The sequence below is a fragment of the Aricia agestis genome, chromosome 6, assembly GCF_905147365.1.
Source record: "Aricia agestis chromosome 6, ilAriAges1.1, whole genome shotgun sequence".
Classification (NCBI taxonomy): Eukaryota; Metazoa; Arthropoda; class Insecta; order Lepidoptera; family Lycaenidae; genus Aricia; species Aricia agestis.
Window position 1 is genome coordinate 17,530,716 of NC_056411.1, and position 20,135 is coordinate 17,550,850.

The 20,135-nt window shown below is 37.4% G+C and overlaps 2 protein-coding genes across 2 annotated transcripts; both read right to left on the bottom strand.

Annotated features, from left to right (window-relative positions):
• Positions 1–2,217: 2,217 nt before the first annotated feature.
• LOC121727982 lies at positions 2,218–4,141 on the bottom strand. The gene is made up of 2 exons (XM_042116065.1): positions 2,633–4,141; positions 2,218–2,576 (listed from the first exon to the last, which is right to left on the bottom strand). The coding sequence occupies exons 1-2, from the start codon at positions 4,087–4,089 to the stop codon at positions 2,573–2,575; spliced, it is 1,461 nt and encodes a 486-aa protein (XP_041971999.1). The 5' UTR covers positions 4,090–4,141; the 3' UTR covers positions 2,218–2,572.
• Positions 4,142–4,193: 52 nt separating this feature from the next.
• LOC121728234 lies at positions 4,194–6,402 on the bottom strand. The gene is made up of 3 exons (XM_042116375.1): positions 6,081–6,402; positions 4,402–5,168; positions 4,194–4,202 (listed from the first exon to the last, which is right to left on the bottom strand). Exons 1-3 carry the CDS (start codon positions 6,259–6,261, stop codon positions 4,194–4,196), a joined length of 957 nt encoding a protein of 318 aa, XP_041972309.1. The 5' UTR covers positions 6,262–6,402.
• Between the last annotated feature and the right edge of the window lie 13,733 nt (positions 6,403–20,135).

The window sequence follows — 20,135 nt, forward strand, 5'->3', positions numbered from 1 at the left end:
TCCATACAAAAAACACAATTTTCAGCCTTTTTTTGCTCTATTGTGGTATGGAACCCTTCGTGCGCGAGTCTATCTCACACTTGGTCGATTTTTTACATACAATATTTTTCTCTTACGGCGTTTTATGCCAAATTTCCCGATATATCGGATAACAGGGCCCATAAAAGGGAATTACTGGTGATTTGTCAACGTCAGATATACCTTTTATTACCGCATCCTGTGGATCTCCAAGGCCACGCCAAGGCCAATGGATTTGGCCTTGTCTTATCACATTGCCCTGAACAGTTCCTATCGTAAATCCCGATTAATTTGGACGAAATACCTGATGGATGCTTTTGACCTTGGCTTTAGATGTGTGGTTAATAAAAGAATAAGCGTAGGAGCTCCTAAATTTTGAGGATAATGGAAACCAAAACAATTTTACTTTTAATGGAACGCCATGGAGCCATGTAAAATCTAAATGGTATCTTTATTATTTACTGCGTGAAATATTTTTCAAAGGGGAGCCATAATTTTTGACGGCCTCTGTGGCTCAGTTGGTGGGCTGTTGGTAGCTCAAGCCGGGGGTCGCGGGTTCGAATCCCGCCGACGGAACAAAAAGTTTTCAAAGTTCCTGGGTCATGGATGTGTATTAAATATGTGTATCAAATAATAAAAATCTTAAATATTATATGTATAGTATAAAAGTATTAAATATATTTCCGTTGTCTGGTACCCGTAACACAAGTCCTTCAGGTACTTACCACGGGGCCAGACTGACGTGGTGTGAAGCGTCCAATAGATATTATTATTATACAGAGTGTAACAAAAATAAGTGATAATACTTTAGGGTATGTACGTGTTCCTCGTAGAGAGTTCACTGTGAAAGTAGCAGCGCTGAGAGACCAAAATTTTTTTTCACTTTTGTATGGGGAAACTCGTGACGCTCAGGCCCTTGCCCATACAAAAGTGAATCGTCTTTTAGCACTGCTACTTACACAGTGAACTCTCTACAAGGAACACGTACACACCCTAAAGTATTATCACTTATTTTTGTTACACACTGTATAATTATACCATTAATATGAGACGGTAATAAAGTGAATTTTGTGAAGGTAAGAGTCGCAGAGGTCTTGACTCTTGATGTGTCCGTGGCTTGGGCACGAACGGTGTTGCAGTTCTGCCGAGTGCCGAGCTTATGAGGGCTGCGTCCACTTACTAGGCTGTCCAATCCATCACGATAAGAAATTTCTCGACGAAAAAAGGTATAATAATAATAATAAAAATTCTTTATTTGCACAATTAAAATATAGCAATAAAAATAAAGGATTTGCGCAAATTGGCGGTCTTACCGCTACAAGCGGTTTCTTCCAGAGAACCCAGGTGTTAAGAACTTTGTAGTCCTAACATGGATTTGCAAATTAAAAACCTTTTGTGACTTATGAATTTTGTATTACAAAGATTACAATCGATAATTATTCAACTTGCTTGTGCGCTTGAAAAATTGTACAAGAATCATGGACAGAGTGACAGCTGACAGGTGACAGCTGTCAAAGGGACGGGAAAGGTTCGTGAACAATAATTATTATCTGTGGTCGTGTACGTCGGATCTATCGCATAAACGCCGGAACATGGCCCCGGCCTTGAAAGTTGTGACTTTCAATTATTCTCGTCTGGTGTAAACAGAGGGCAAATTTTTGTACATGCTCGCCTGATAATCCCAGATGCCGTACGAATATCAGCAACTCTAGTGATGTTGTCCTTCCCTGGAATCAGACTAACGATTCGGCCCAAGTGCCACTTTAGCGGGGAAAGGTTGTCGTCTTTAATGACAACTAATGTGTTAGGTAGAAGATGGTCATCGTTTGCCTTCCACTTTGTCCGGGATTGAAGCTCCGAGATGTACTCTTTCATCCATCTTGACCAAAAATGCTGCCTCATCTGCTCCACTCTTTGATAGCAAGTAAGCCGTAGAGTATTAGCTTCCATCAAGTTTTCACACGCTGGTGAAGTTAGGGTGCGTCCGATAAGAAAATGAGCTGGACTCAGAGGTAAAAAATCATTAGGATCAGTTGACATTGGCGAAAGAGGGCGAGAGTTAAGAACAGCTTCGATCTGTGCCAGGACTGTACTCAATTCCTCATAAGTGAGATTCGCATTTCCGACTACTCGACGAAGGTGGTGCTTGCATGAGCGAACTCCAGCCTCCCAAAGACCCCCAAAATGAGCAGCATAAGGTACGATAAAGCGAAATTTAATTTGTTCGTTAGAAACATAATCTTTAATATCAGAACTACATTTAGACAAAAACTTGGCGAAATCGTTCATAAGACCTACAAAGTTACGCCCGTTATCAGAAAATATCTCGTATGGTTTTCCACGGCGAGAAATAAAACGTTTTAAAGCTAATAAATAGGCATCCGATGTAAGATCGGTTACAAGCTCCAGGTGTATGGCCCGCGTAACAAAACATACAAATAGACAAATATAGCATTTAACCTTACGAGCTCCTCTGCCTTTATGGTTTAACATGAAAATTGGCCCGGCGTAATCCACTCCACATTTGGAAAATGGATATGTAGGACTTATGCGCTCAGTGGGTAAATTTCCCATCTGAGGAGTGAGAGTCTTTCCTCTGAGGCGTTTACAAATAATACATTCGTGTACTACCTTTCGAGCTAAATTTCTACCTCCTATCGGCCACCAATTGTCACGTATGTTAAACAATAGCGCTTGAGGACCTGCGTGTAACAATTTAACATGTTCATAGCGAAATAACAATTTAGTGAAACTATGATTACTACCTAACAAAATAGGATGTTTTTTGGTATATGAAAATGAATTGGAATTAGTTAGTCTGCCTCCAACGCGCAATATTTTATCCCTATCCATGAAAATATTTAGTTTTGATAAATAGTGATTATCTTTTACCTTATTTTCTTTTATATATAAATTATACTCGACTGGAAAAGATTCTAATTGTGATATTTTAGCTAATAAATTTTGAGATTCTATAATTTCATTAGTACTTAAAATATCCGTACGTTTATTATTTTTATTACGAACATTGTGCAAAAATCGTAACATATAAGCTATAGCGCGTACCATGCGTAGAAAATTTGAAAACCTTTCAAAATTAATAAATATTGTATTTGTAGCGATAAACGATAGATGACAACTACGTTTCGTCTCCGGCAACAACTCTGGTGAAACATGAGGAGGGTGAGATATATTAGTGCTAATGAAGTGTTTATCATGTAGAAACTCAGGCCCTGACCAATATAATCTAGATTTAGCGAGTTCATCGACTGTCACGCCACGTGACACTAAATCCGCCGGGTTATGTTTCCCGCTAACATGATGCCACGGCAAGACTCCCGAGAGTTCATGTATTTCAGCTACTCTATTTTGGACAAATGTTTGTAACAGATTAGGAGACATGCGCAACCATCCTAATACTATTGTTGAGTCTGTCCAGAAAACAACACAATCGAATTTACGATGAATCGATGAAATTACCTTATCATATAATCTAGCTCCTAACAATGCACCACACAATTCTAAGCGCGGTATGCTTACCGGTTTTAGAGGTGCAACCTTACCCTTAGCGCATAATAAACGCACAGAAATATTTGAATTATCGCTTATAGTGCGAACATAAATACAAGCACCGTACGCTAATTGTGAAGCGTCCGTAAATATGTGTAGTTCAATAGTCGTATAATTTGAACTATCACCTAGTACACAGCGCGGCACCCTTATATTATTAAGAACGCTTAGCGACGACACAAATCTATTCCATATCGCAATGACATCAATTGGAACTGGATCGTTCCAATCAATTTTTAACAGCCATAGACGCTGCAAAATAATTTTAGCCTGCATGATACATGGACTAATTAATCCAAGAGGATCAAATATTTGTGATATGTGTGACAAAATATAGCGCTTAGTTATAACTTGCGAATTACTATCAAAATCATAAAGCGTATTGAAATAAAATTCATCTGACATATTTAGCCAGCCTATGCCTAAAGTTTTAGAACTACTGTTATTATTTAAACATAAATGCTCAAGCGAATCATGAGATGACATTAAATCATTGTGCATAAAATTGAATGTCCACTTTCGAAGTGGGAAACATCCTGACTGTAATGTTTGAGCGATTTTATTACATAAATACAATAACCTAGATTTATCATCATCTCCCGTTACTAAGTCGTCTACAAAGAAATCCTCCTTGATAATTCTCTGAACGTCAAGATTATTAGATTCGACGCCTAACTGCTTTATACAGCGTACACTAAGAAAGGGAGCAGATGCGGTACCGTAAGTGACTGTATTTAGACGATATATCCCTAGAGGCTCCGATGGAGTGTCTTGCCAGAGAATTAACTGCAGGTGGCGCTGTTGCTCGCGCACCAGGACTTGCCTATACATCTTCGCAACGTCGGCGCATGCCACGAAGCGATGCTGCCTGAAACGTAGAAGAATGGCAAATAAATCACCTTGTATAGGTGGGCCTACACGCTGTATGTCATTGAGAGACAGCCCAGAACTGGAAGCTGTGCTAGCGTCAAATACCACGCGTAGCTTTGTGGTCAAACTAGACTCACGAAGAACTCCATGGTGGGGCATAAAATAATGAGGTTTGTCATAAGAGGAAATCCTGGTCATATGACCCAAATTCTCATATTCATGAATGAAATCAGAATACATTTGCTTGTATGTATCCGAGCGTTGTAATCGCCTTTCTAGTGCGAGAAAACGTCGTTCTGCCTGAGGAAAAGTGTCTCCCAAAAGCTCAGGTGACTGTTTAAAAGGAATAGAAACACAAAACCTACCATCACTGTTTCGCGTAGTTGTAGTGAGGAAGTGATTTTCGCATATCTGATCCTCATCAGTCTGCGCATCCTGACGCTTGGGTAGCTCCTCAAGTTCCCAAAATTGTCGTAATAGCGCATCCATCGTTTGTGTATAATCACACTGGATATGACCAGCATTATCATTTAGTGATTTATGATATATTGCACCGGATATTATCCAGCCGAATAAAGTATTATGCAAATAAGGTCCATTAGGTAGCCTTATTTTTCCGTGAGTGAGTAGATCCCAGAACATCTCTGCGCCAAGCAAAATATCTATATCTTGTGACTCCAGAAAGTTGGGATCCGCCAGCTCAATATTCTCTGGAATACAGAAATTTTTATGTGTGAGATTATATACCGACAATTTAGATGTAATTTGAGGTAAAACAAAACATTTTATCTTTGTAGTGTAACTATTAATGCGAGATTTAATTATTAATTCACAGAGTTGGCTAGCTTGGGTAATTGAATTACCTACTCCTCTTATTTCGTGAGTGGACTGTATTAATTGCGCGCCTAGTAAGTCACAAAAAGATTTTTTAATAAAACAACGCTGACTGCCACTATCGAGTAATGCACGAGCAAAATGATATTTATTATTCTTATCAGCTACCTCAATAAGCGCAGTCGATAGTAAAACAGGTTGCAGTAATGAATGAGGCTTATTATTTTTCTCAATAGATAAAGTTTGCGCATGTGCATGACTTACGGATGAGTGTTCTGCAGTTTGAGCGGGCACGGAGGGCGTGTCCAGCTCCGCAGAAGTTGAAGCTTCATTATGCGATACCGAGTTTACTGAACTAGAATGAGAATGAATTAATGTATTATGTTTTTGATCACACCTTTTGCAGGTTCCGAATCTACATTGGTTTACTGTATGTCCTGAACGCAAACAATTTGAACACAACTTATTATCACGTATGACCTTTAATTTAGTGTTATAATTAGCTTCTATAAATTTAGTGCAAGAATAGAGTGGATGATTTAATTTGCACATCAAGCACTGCTTATAATTATTAATCTTGGTGTTTTGGCGATCATGCACTTTACTAGAAGTAACATTGCAATGTGATTTATTATGAAAGTTACCGAAATTGTTTGGTTTTTTAATATCATTTGATGTCTTAGTGACTGACGCTTGCAATGTTTCTAACATATCAGCTCGACCCTTTAAGAAATCTAATAAAGAATTAAGAGTTAATTTTAAATCCTTATTATTTGTGAACAAATTACCTTTGTGCTGTTCCCATTCACGCTCGGTTATTTTATCAAGTTTTGAAACAACAATGAATATGATAAGAGCATCCCAGAAATTCGTGGGCTCGCCCAATATTTTCAGAGCTCGTAAATTCCTTAATGTGCTGTCAATTAAATTCCTAATTAATAAATGAGATTCCTTGGTTATTGGTTGCATATTAAATATAGACTTGATGTGATTTTGAATTAATAATCTATTATTGTTATACCTGCTTTGTAAAAGTTCCCATGCAACAATGTAATTATCGGAAGTTAGTTCTAATGAGTTTATAACTAATAATGCACTACTTCTCAACGAAGATCTGAGATAGTGGAATTTTTGAATGTTGCTAAGCTCTGATGAATTATGAACTAATGACATATAAGTGTCTCGAAACTCGAGCCAACTCTCATACATACCATCGAACTCGGGCAAAGTGATAGTAGGTAATCTTATAGTTTGTAATGGATTATTATGCTGGCCTTGACACTGAGAGCCTGTAGCAGAGGTTCTAGCATTTAATAAGGACTCGGCACTAGCCTGTGCACTGTAATAATTATTCTCGAATTGTTCACGCTGCAATAATTGTTCTTCGAGACAAGATTCGGGCACATTTTCCTCAATTTTGCTCTGCACAGAATTAAATTCGTTAAAAAGTGCAACTGCGCCTTGGATGCGCAACTTAATATCTATATGCAAATTAGTAGGTGCTTCAGAAACGCAAGTAGTTAAATAACTGGCGAACTTTGTAAGTCTCGCCTTCAAAACGCCACGTTTTTTGATTAATTCGCGAAGTAATGTTTCGGTTTTTTCGCTTTCTATACACCTGTAAGGAGATTTATCTCGTTTACTCGTACCCTCTACGCTCATAGTGGAAATCAAAGAAAGAACCAGAGTACTCACGCGAATGCAACGTATCTGTATAATATCAGTCTATGCTTGCGCCGGCACACAACTGATGATCCTCTTTAGTATCCTTGATTCCTTTGGATCCTCCCTCGCGTAAATTGAGTATATCCTTGGGATTATTCTGCATACGCGCCTTCCTCCAACCACGCCGGTCTCCAAAGTTCGCTGGTTTCGTTTTGTGCAAGTAGCAGGAATCCGGCTCGAAGGACCAAAATATGTTAAGAACTTTGTAGTCCTAACATGGATTTGCAAATTAAAAACCTTTTGTGACTTATGAATTTTGTATTACAAAGATTACAATCGATAATTATTCAACTTGCTTGTGCGCTTGAAAAATTGTACAAGAATCATGGACAGAGTGACAGCTGACAGGTGACAGCTGTCAAAGGGACGGGAAAGGTTCGTGAACAATAATTATTATCTGTGGTCGTGTACGTCGGATCTATCGCATAAACGCCGGAACACCAGGTATACTTAATACAAAGAAGAGAATAATTTCAATAATATTGTTGTAAAAACGTATGTTTGTAAGATTCTTGTTTGTATCGTGACGTGATCGTGTGTTTGTAACTAATATTTCAATCAGCAGCAAATATTTCTGCCGCTTCGTTGCCAAAAATGCTTTTTAACAAAAAGAGTAATTTGATTTAAAGGCGGATACGTGGAAAATGTAAAAATAATAACAGGTTACGGGAAACTCAAATCCTAGTAGGGAAATTACGAGTATTTTCTACCGTAATTTAAATTATGCATATACCTATACATTATTTATTTCATTCTATTTTTCTTTTAAATATGACTAGATGACGCCCACAACTCCATTGCGCCAAAACTCGTTTATCGCGGCGGAACCGTACATTTTTCCGGGACAAAAAGTATCCTATGTCCTTTCCCGGTACTCAAAGTATCTCCATGCCAAATTTCAGCAAAATCGGTCCAGCAGTTTGGGTGTGAAGAGGTAACAGACAGACAGACAGACACACTTTCGCATTTATAATATTAGTATGGATATACTAGATGACGCCCGCAATTCACTGTTACGCTGAAATAAAAAAAAACCGTACATTTTTCCAAAACAAAATCTAAACTGTCACTCAAAATATTTGCAAACCAATTTTCAGTAAAATCGGTTCAGCGGCTTAAGAAGTCTGGGTTATAGAGACAGACAGACAAATAATATTATGTAAGCAAGTATGCAACACTTTATTACCCTATTTCCTCTTAAAAGGCCGGCAACGCACCTGCAGCAGGGCTAAAATGGTCACATTTAGCAATTCCTCTCAATCAATTCAGCAAATGTATTGTCAAAACTGTCAAACTGACAAATGTAAAATCATTTTGCGATTTTAGAAAAATTAATCATATTATGATTCATATCATGATTCTTCTAAGCGACCAATTTAGCCCTGCTGCTCTTCTGATGCTGCGAGTGTCCATGGGCGACGGAAGTTGCTTTCCATAAGGTGAACTGACCCGTTTGCTGGTCGTTTCCCCCTTATTTAAAAAAAAAACCGGCCAAGTGCGAGTCGGACTCGCGCACCGAGGGTTCCGACAGCTTAAAGGTATTATAGACCTGAGTATTTGGTATGAATTTCAATTTAATACCTCTACGCGTTTATGAGGAAATGGGTAGTAAGTTTAAAATTATTAAAAAAAAATATATTATGTGATGTAACTAAAAATTTATGGTTTTCGTAATTTTTCCTTTATCTATGCTATAAGACGTTGCTTCGTACCAAATTTCAAGATTCTGAGTTCACGGGAAGCACCCTGTAGGTTTTGATTCCCTTGCAAGTGTCGAAAATTTGCGGCATAAACGGCTGTATCTTTTGATTGCGTTGGCTTAGAAGTTTGATTTTTTCACAGCTTCAAGGGACAGTAGACCTGAGTAATTGATATAAATTTCAGCTTCATACCTCCACGCGTTCCTGAGAAAAAGGGTCTTGACAGACGGACGGACGGACAGACGGACAACAAAGTGATCCTATAAGGGTTCCGTTTTTTCCTTTTGAGGTACGGAACCCTAAAAACAGTCAATGTAGAAAAAAATTAATAGAAAATCTGTCTGATTTCAAGGCAAAGACTTCTATTTTAAATAGAAGTTTTTGTTTCAAGGGTTATTGGCCCTTCAGCCTTCTCCCCTCACTAACCCCACTTTCGTTGCTGGTATGTGGTAGCGGTGGTGATCACGCGATCCAACCCTTTAGCCCGGACGCACATTGTCCGAAATTTCTGATACGAAACAGTTGAACGTCCGCGCTGTCTCTTACATTTTGTACTGAGCCGAGTGAGCTCGAACTCGCCGGAAGGATATTTCGGATAGTGTGCGGGGTGGCGGTCCGGCGAAATTCAACTGTTTCTGATCAGAATTCGGACAATGTGCGGCCGGGCTTATCAGTAATGTACTAATATTTTTTCTTTAGCCCGGCCGCACATTGTCCGAAATTTTTGATACGAAACATTTGAACGTCGGCCGGACCGCCACACCGCACACTATCCGAAATTTCCTTCCGGCGAGTTCGAGCTCACTCGGCTCAGTACAAATGTAAGAGAGAGCGCAATCCGTCAGAAACATTTGAACTGATATCCGATCGACGTCATCTGAGTCATCTGACACATAATGTCAGACACCCGCCGGAACGCAATTAAAAATTTCTGCCATCCGATAGACGGCATCTGACAACTCATCCGGACCGGACGTCAGATACAAAATATATGAGCAGAGTGCGTTCCGGCAGGCATCTGACATTATGTGTCAGATGACGTCGATCGGGTGAGTACTCTGGTGTTTCGTCCCAAGGTTTTTAGGCCCAGTGGGCCCAATGACCAGATGTGAATTTTTAACATTTTATCATCTGGCGATGTGTCCCACTTTTATGATTCATTATTTTCTGGCAAGAAATTTTGAAGTAGGCACAAAAACACACACAAAAATAATAAGTTATAAGTTTATAACCATAATATTGTTTTGTAAATTTAAAAAATATCTAACATAATATTATAGGTCACGTATTGGATATACGAGTTTTCATTTTACTAATTATTGCAACACCGCATTAACAGGAAATATTTCATATTCAAAATAATAATAATTAATTACATAAATAATAACTTATTTAATATTTATTTAAGTAAGATATAATAATTGTTAAAAGAGACTATTGTCGATACTATGTCGATTAAGCCCAGCCGGGCTATAGCCGCTCGCGCCTATCGGCATAAAGTTGCCATAGCACCTACGTGATACAAAATATTTTTCATTTTCAAATTCAAATGTCTTTATTGCCAGAATGTTGTTGATATAAAGGTTTTATTAAATACGTATAGTTTTAACATTCTGCCACAACAATGGCGCGTAATTAATTAATTAGTCGGTCTCTTACAAAAAAATAAATATACCTATAATTTGCCAATTAAAGAAATATATAGGCTTTATATAAAAATAATAATTATAAATAAATTTTAAACTGAAATAACTATACAATAATAATATAATTAGATTATTTAGAAAATAAGTACTTTTGTTATTATTTATGTCATAAGAGATTTTAATATACAAGGTGTAACAAAAATAAGTGATAATACTTTAGAGTGTGTATGTGTTCCTTATAGAGAGTTTACTGTGAAAGCAGCAGCGCTGAAAGACCAAATTTTTTTTCACTTTTGTATGGGGAAACTCGTGACGTTCGGGCGCTTGCCCATACAAAAGTGAAAAAAATTTTTGGTCTTTCAGCGCTGCTACTTTTACAGTGAACTCTCTATAAGGAATACATACACACCCTAAAGTATTATCACTTGTTTTTATTACACCTTGTATACATGTCCATTGTATTATTTTTCTTTAAATATCATATTATATTCAATAAGTGTATTATAAATGCTTTCATATAAAGCAATTATTTTGGTTTTTATTCAAATCTACAACTTTATTGCTAGCCCTACGGACATAAGCCCAAAAGTCATAAAAATAATTACTTGGGACCAATCGCCAGATGAAAAAAATGTTAAAAATTCATATCTGGTGTTTGGGCCCACTGGGCCCAAAAACCTTGGTTGGGACGACACAACAAGATTACTCGATCGGATGGAAGTTCATATGTTTCTGATCAGAAATTTCGGACAATTTGCGGCCGGCCTTAACTTTTAATTAATCAGATTTATGAATACCCCACACGCTAGCAAACACCAAACTGATTGACAAGCAATGTAGAGAGGCTAGAAGGCTGCTAAAGAGTATTCGCTTGTTTTATATAAGACAATCTTGCATGGCATACTTATCATAATAATATCCATACTAATATCTATATATCTATATAATTATTAATACGTGAGCCAAAAACGTTGTATCCCTTTTGACGAAAACTGGGGAAACGTAGGTGAATGAAATTTTGCACAGTTATAGTTTATATTCTGAAGGAGTGCATCGAACTAATATTATTTTGAAATTATGCTTTTATCATACATTATTTTAACAAATAAAACATCACACACACTACAACACACACACTAGGGAAAATGACAGATTTTTGAGTGACAAGCCTATACATACGAATTATACTCTTTTACTTATGGTTGACGTCTGTTGACAACAAGGTGACAAATTGAAAATGGATTATAGTTTTTTTATTGAATCTTAAATGCTATTAGACAATGCTTACACGGCCAGTCTGAGATCAGCTGAGTCCCAGAGACAAGAGTTGAAAAAATATATGATAAAGTCAATATTTTTTTACAAAATATAGGTAGTAGTCCTAATGTCGTTGAATCTAAGGTCGAATTTTGACCATTGGGCGATCTCTAGTTATTAAATGCGAAAGTGTGTCTGTCTGTCCGTTACCTCTTCACGCCCAAACCGCTGAACCGATTTTGCTGAAATTTGGTATGGAATTACTTTGAGTGTCGGGAAAGGGAAATATTAGGATACTTTTTATCCCGAAGAGCAAGAGTGACGAAAGAAGCACAAGAGCTCGACGAAATATCATTCATAATTTCCTGGCGCTATTTCGGTGATTTTATTTATTTCCGCTTATTTATGACTTTAACAATAAACCGGTCAACCGACTAACTTTTACTGGGCGATTGATGAGTAGTAGTGACTTTGACACGAATTGGCTAGCCCGAGCAGCGTGTAACTTGTATATTTTCGCCAAATTAGAAGACGTGTATTTTGGAAACCCACTTTTAACTCCTCTGATAAGTGATACTGCTGTCCTTTGGCGGTGTTTATCTTCTTTCTGCCACAATAAAAAAAAACTTTCGTTTAGCAATGAAACTTTTGCACAAACACGAGAGAAAGCTCCGCTGACCATGAGAAAGTACCAGGCTAGCATAAGTCGGTAGAAGAACAATTAAAACGGAAATCACTTTATCGGCCGAGCCTTGGACCGTCGATGCGAGGCCGAGTCAACAATGCACTTGACACTCGAGGACGAATATTTACACCGTTACGAACGCTCAAAATTGGTGATCCAATTTTTTTTACTATCCGCATAATATTGTATTCGTATAGAATTGTGTCTGACCGGTTCAAACCGTTTAAATGATTTTGATAAAATTGGTATGTAGATGATTTGAGGTATGGGAAAAGACATAATTTAAAATTTTGTTCCGAACGATTCATACGGTACCATTAAATAAACATCAAATAAGATTTAATAATAATTATGTATCTATACAACATTGTCAGTATAATATAGAACATCAGCAGCTGACCCAGACAAGTTTTACAATCTTTTAATTATTACCGGCTAAAGGCGGGACAATTGAAAAATCGCCTTCAGCTAACCATAAAAATAATTTCAAGTCTAGCGGGAAAACAATTTAAATCAGGAAATCGCAAGTTATAAATCATGAAGTCTAAAATAAAAGACGGAAAACATCTTGTCGGAAAAACAACTGAATATTCTGTTAATAAACAATTATTATTTATTAATTATTATATTATTGACCTCCGAAAATATTGTATTACGAAAACAGGTTACAATAATATATCATTCAATTTCGTTTTTCGTTCATGACAGAACAAAGAAAACAACTCGTTTCACGACAGTTCTGGCAGAAGTAAACAATGAAAAAACATTAAACGAGTAAACAGGCCAGGGATATATTTTGGACGCGCTAGGATTTAGGAAGAGAAGGGACCTCGCTTTTTTCAATAACTATTTATTTTTCTTTGAATTCTCAGTAACTATTTCACTACTAATATTACGTTACGGTGTAAAGGTAGACTCGTTATAGAAAAGTGAAATACGCTGGCCGCACCAAAAGCTTCCACTCGCCGCGCCAGTCCTTATACCCCTCGGGATTAGGGCTGCCAACGACAACAAAATAAAATATATATATATATATATATATATATATATCTTATATCTTTAAACGAGCAATTCTTGTATAATAATTATGTATCTATAATTGGAATCTCGGAATCGGCTCCAACGATTTTCATGAAATTTAGTATATAGGGGGTTTCGGGGGCTTAGTATATAGGGGATAAATCGATCTAGCTAGGAATCATTTTTAGAAATGTCATTTTATTCGTGTTTTATCGAATACCGAGCATAGCTCAGCCAAATAGCTAGTATATCTTAAAACGTGCAAGAAATAATAAATTTGTGTTTTCGGAAGTTATTATTGTCGGTTTTTAGGGTTCGTAAAAACGGGACACTATTACTGAGACTTCGATGTCTGTCCGTCTGTCTCCAGGCTGAAACTTTAGAACGGTAATAGCTAGAGAGTTGAATTTGGGTGCCGCTATAACAACAAATACTTACTAAAAACAAAATAAATTAAATATTTAAGGGTACTCCCATACAACAAACGTGATTTTTTAAACATTTTTTGCTCGGTATCAATGATGACAACAGGTAGGCAATTGAAATGTACACAAAATACTCACCTGTATACTTTAATAAAATTTAAATAAAATAAATAATTAAGGGGGCTCCCAAACAAAAAATACAATTTTTTACTATTTTTGCTCTATAATGATACGGAACCCTTCGTGCGCGAGTCCAACTCGAACTTGGCCGATTATTATAATAATTATTATTGTTATAGTTAAATGAATTCAGTGTTAAGTAAAAGAATATTATCTATCCGCTGTACTCAGAGACATTTAATTTCGATTAACCTTCGATTTAATGAAGAGTTTGACAGATAATATTGTATGTTATGTCAAAATTTTGAACTTATTGCATTTAAGTAATTAATCCACCCTGAGCAGAGTAGACAGAATGATAGAGTATGTCGACTTAGAACTGATGTTGAAATTTTTAATTTTGACGTATTATGACGAAAATCGTCGCTAGGGTTGTTAACTTGTTACCTACGAATTTAAAACTATGACATATTCGCTGGACGTGTTCCTCTTTGGTCGTATTGTTGTTTGTGTTTTGGCAGATCCGATTAAAATTGTCAGAATCCAATTTTGAAATCTTTATTTTAAATATTTAAAAATAAATTATATCAGCCAGCGCGAGGCACATTCCGCTTATAATCCTAGTGAAACCCGACGAATTTGACAGATATTGAAACCTGTCCGTCTCTTTGCAGTCGAACTACTGGTCCTTATGTCTATTGTGCCCTGAGTGCGGCAGTAAGACATTTAGCTGGACAAGAAAAAATAAAATTGTTAATATACAAACGAGGCTTTTTTAATCATAAGTATTATAAGTATTTTAGTAATTAAAGCACAATAAACATAGTTTCCAAAGTTCCATTCAATCAAATATATTTATAATTATTGTTACAAATATATTTGATATATTTGCGGTCCAATAGTCTCAACAGGTAATAAAATAAAATAGAAAAAAATCTTTAAAAAAATCACTTGATTTTCCTCCTTTTACTCCCACGGACTCCCCCACCCAATACCTTTTCTCAGGGGCGCCAACCCTGCTAATTCAAACTTATGAATTGAAGGAAAACTACCGTCTTCAGTGCTGCGTAATTAGTGTCATGGCTGCCGGGGGGTAGGGGGGGGGAGGGGTAAACATCGCTGACAGCTTTAAGCTACTGTTTTTGTGTGCTGAAGAATGTGGTTTAAAAGAAGACAACAGTTGGAAAATTGAATTTTTAACTCCTTTCACGAGATATGAGTGAAGCGCCAAAATTAAGAATCGCACAGGAAATGTATATCTTTTTCTGAATAAAAACTATGTTACGGTGGTTACGGCGTACGTCTTTTTCTATTAGGCTTAGCATGGTCACCATAGAAGCGGTTTCTTTCTACGGAAGAATATAAAGGTAATCCGCCATTTTATCACTAAAATATGTCAGTATGTCGATTCTTTCCCGTTTCTAATGTTGTTATGCTAAGCCTGCAGGACTAAAAGAATTTTCTTACCTGTCTAAATCTGTTAAAGCGTAATGAGGCAAGAGATAGATACACTTTTTCATTTATTGTATGAATACGTATAGCAGCGACAAGCCGTCAACGATATTTTCGTTCGAAATCATAAAGTTAATATACCTACTACCTAGCGGAATAGAGAAACAAAGGCCTGAGCAAGCGGGATGTCACTATCAGTAACACTGCGTGGTAAAAAGAGACGTGTGATACATGACAGCGGCACTCTTTTTTTGACGTCCAGTCGGCACGTGCCCCACGTTGACAATTTAATCTCTATAATTATTCAATCATGCTTGTGTAAGTGTATACGTACACATATTTTTACACACAGATGAAACCAATTTCGGTTTCGTTTGACAGCTCAAGATTGTTGCTCTATTCCGCTAGGTATATTAACTTTATGTTCGGAAGAGACAGAAAGCTCTATGGAAAAGAATTTGGAAAAAGGGAAAAGAGAAATCGGTTACCTTCACCCGGCAACCGGACTTATCTACATAGTCATGATGAGGATGTGTGCAACAAATTAACGCACTACAATAATTTCATTGAGTAGCGTCGTATATTTTGTTGTATTAGCACAACTAATACACGACCACGTGTGAGAAACACTCGCGGTGTGGACCTAGCATTAGATACAGTAGCAAAATGTATTTAGCTAGGTTGAAATTCGTTCACGCATTAATTCTACTGTGGCGCTGGAAAATGGAAATCTTCTACCCTTTCCCGGGAATATTTTTGTTCTAAATTTCATAAATATCAGTTCAGTGTGAAGAGCAACAGACAGACATAAGTACCTACTATATTGGTTGGGTAATTTTTTTCTTATTATAAAATTGTGTGCCAGTAGAGTTGTAAAATAGTAGGTAAATGGAGGTGCTTTTATTTTGTCTACTGAGAAGTTGCAACTTTTTAAATATTATTATTGTTCGTTTTCCTCGTTCAGTTTGCCTAGTGCTCATGGATACACGATAATGCTATCACTAACCAACGTTTACATTCATTTACATAGTATTTATAATTGATAAAAGATATCGAATCCTTCAACATTACAGCGAGTGACAAGGCCGTGCGTCGACCCGACCGCGGCCGTACCTAAACATTACGAGAATTCCAAATTCAAATAAACATTCAGTTTCCGATGTACACAGGAAATACTACACTTTGATTTCTATTATAATATTATATTCGTCATTCAAAAATATTTAAGTAGCAATCGAAATTGGACCCTAGTTCTAAATATTAAGGTCCATATTTGCACTTACCAAGTTAGACGTCTAAACTCTGAAGCTACATATTTTTCCCTGTTTGAAAATTCTTAATTTAAAAATTCTGATTAATATAAACTAAAATCCTTTTAACTCCTGCGCTCCTGGTCCATACAAACTGAATTCGGTGGAAAATTTTAAACGAACGTAGATCACGTAGTGGTACAATATAAAACGTAGTCCACGTGAATAATTACCACGTTACGGTAGGTACGTGCTGTCCTTTGAGTCAAGCTCGAGAGGAGCCTCGTGTTTGAGGCCCCGTAGCGGGTACTACGAAAACTCTTATACCCGACTGGATAGAAGGAAGGTAATGTTCTTCAAGTGTATGGATTTATATGGCATGATTATCGCGTCTTTGATTTTGACAAAATACACCAAAATGGTCCAAATTTTTATGATCCATTTGATCCCTAAATCCCAAAATAGCACACCTTGTTTATAGGGATTCTCAATCTTCATTCCAGATGACAAGTGCCTTGGGATTGAAGTGATGCATTTTTAAGATTAAGATAAAAAGTAACACAAGAGAATTTCTTGAAGGGAAGATGTTTGTTTGTGAGTAATTCCAATATCAAGTTGCATCTTCTAACGATGTATGTAGTTGTAAAGGACATTTTATTTATATGCCAAGAGCCTGCGACGGTCAGAAGTTCCTCAGTTTCGTAAAGCTGAAATTTTACCTGTTTGTGACCTTACTGAGGTAAGAACGACCAGCAACTATGGAGTTTCTTCGAAAAGTCTAATACTTTAAGAAAGTGTCTGGCAGTGGGTAGCAACTGTCAAAAATGTCCAACATTGGAAGACAAGATTCCTCCACTTACCGCGAACAATATAAGCTATGAAATTGAGCCTATTCTTTCTCGAAGGTCAGGTAGACCTTCAGAACTGGAGACCTCCTAAAGTAACCGCGACCGGAACTCTATAGTTGCTGCCTGCTGATCATTCTAATACCTTTGTAAAGGTCACAAGTCACAAACAGGTAAATTTTCAGCTTTCCTAAAATCAGGAAAGTCTGGCCGTCGCAGGCTCTTACTCTATGTATAACTGTAGGATTAACTCAGTTGATGTAACTTTTCTTGTAAATTGTAATCTTGAACAATAATATAATATTTGTACCGTACGTATACCCGGTATACCTAATCTTAAAACTTTCACATATTTGGCACATTTAATCTCAACATCAGGGTACTTTCAAAACTCCTGCGCCCTATTTGATCTACAGGATATTTTTATTAAAATATCGTGGTCCCTTCAGGGCACAGATGCAGGGCACGACGCAATTTCTTATATTACAGGACTACTGGGTCACTAAGTTCCGGAACTTTTACAACAAAGTAATTTTATTTTCTGAAAGATTTATCCTAGAATAGAAATTACGCGGAAAACATAGTTTACTCAAAAGGTATTAGGACCTACTAATACTTATTAATAATTTAGTAAGTAAATACGTGGGAGAGCCATGCTTCGGCACGAATGGGCCGGCTCGACCGGATAAATACCACGTTCTCACAGAAAACCGGCGTGAAACAGCGCTTGCGCTGTGTTTCGCCGAGTGAGTGAGTTTACCGGAGGCCCAATCCCCTAACCTCTACCCTATTCCCTTCCCTTCCCTTCCCTACCCTCCCCTATTACCCTATTCCCTCTTAAAAGGCCGGCAACGCACTTGCAGCTCTTCTGATGCTGCGAGTGTCCATGGGCGACGGAAGTTGCTTTCCATCAGGTGACCCGTTTGCTCGTTTGCCCCCTTATTTCATAAAAAAAAAACCTATGCAGAGTGGATTTTGTAAACAGGCATGGTAGAAGAAGTCTGAAACTATACGAAATGGCGAAGAATATTGGAGTTGCGAGCTCGATATAGATAAAAACTGAAACTGCATCATCGTTGAGGTTTTGGATAGAAGCCGTCTATTCTATCGTATCTACAATAAGCGGCATCGATCGTGGTCAGTGGTCTGAATATACCCGAAGGTGGAATGGGCATATTCTGACTGGGGTCATATCATCAATATGGGGTATAATTGACAAACCTAGAGAAATGTTCAGCCTGCCTAGCATACGCCAACGAGATATCTCACTCTCGATATAATTAAAAACTACTCGTCTCATAATGTCAAAATCTCGACATAATCTTAAAACTCTATAAAAATGTGTTATTTCGATGATAGATCTACGCGAGAAAAAATGTTTGTCATGCTAGGGTCAATAGAGATGAAGAGACATCCATCAAACATCGAGAAAACATGTAGGGTGAGATATCTCGTTGGCGTATGCTAGGCAGGCTGACCTCAACTAAACTCTTAATGCGGCCTAAATTATAAATTTGGTCTGAGCAGTGCCGTAAATAGGGCGGTGCCACCGGTGCCCAGGCACAGGGCGTAGACTCTGGAGGGCGCAAGAATGGTCAGACCAGGCAGGACTATTATTTTTTTAGTTTGCCGATAAGTTCCCACTGTGCCCTTAGTGCTGCACAGTGTGGGTGGTATAATCGTAAGTAGTAACAGACGAAGGGCCCACTTAACATCAGATGGCTCGACTGCTTGTTTTCCCACATCAGTTCTTTAAAAAAACTACTACTACTATTGTAATTGGTCTTTTGGTGGTTGTAATAGCCATATTTTGCTCTGGGTACCTATAATGTCTAAAAAAAAAACAAGGGCGCAAAAAAGGCTATTTACGGCACTGGGTCTGAGCATTGATCTAATTAGTCTACTGTGCCATTTATAAATATAATATTTATAGATTTCGATCAGCAATTATAGGAAAGTGAAGTAAATTTCCACTTTCATTGATTAACGAAGTTGGCAGTTGGCAGTGCTGTGCGTGTCACGGTTCATTGACCCCGGCTCAATATACTTCGAACGTATTTATCTTTTAATCCAGTTCAAACTGTACTCATATCTAAACCCGGCTAACGCAGACATGATTGATTTCAAATTCAGAAATACTTGAACTAATATTTAGTATTTACGTGGAGAGATGCAAAATTTAAGGTTCAGTAGATCAATTTTGATGTAAGGTTCAGTAGATCAATTTTAATCTACTACAGAAAATATTTTTCCGGGGAAAAGGAAAATATTATACACACAACTCCTACTAAATTCGCTGTTGAGATAATACTAGATGACGCCCGCAACTCTGTTGCGCCAAAATTTGTTTATCGCGTGGGAACCGTACATTTTTTCAGGATAAAAACTATCCTGTGTCCTTTCCCGGGACTCAAAGTATCTCCATGCCAAATTTCAGCAAAATCGGTTCAGTGGTTTAGGCGTGAAGAAGTAACAGACAGACAGACAGACACACTTTCGCATTTATAATATTTTATCACGCAAGAACCGTACATTTTTCAGGATAAAAAGTATCATATCTCCTTTCCCGGGACTCAATGTATCTCCATGCCAAATTTCAGCAAAATCGGTTCAGCGGTTTAGGCGTGAAGAAGTAAGAGACAGACAGACACACTTTCGCATTTATAATATTAGTATGTATTAGTGTGATATTTAAAACCTTTGAAGACCCTTATAATC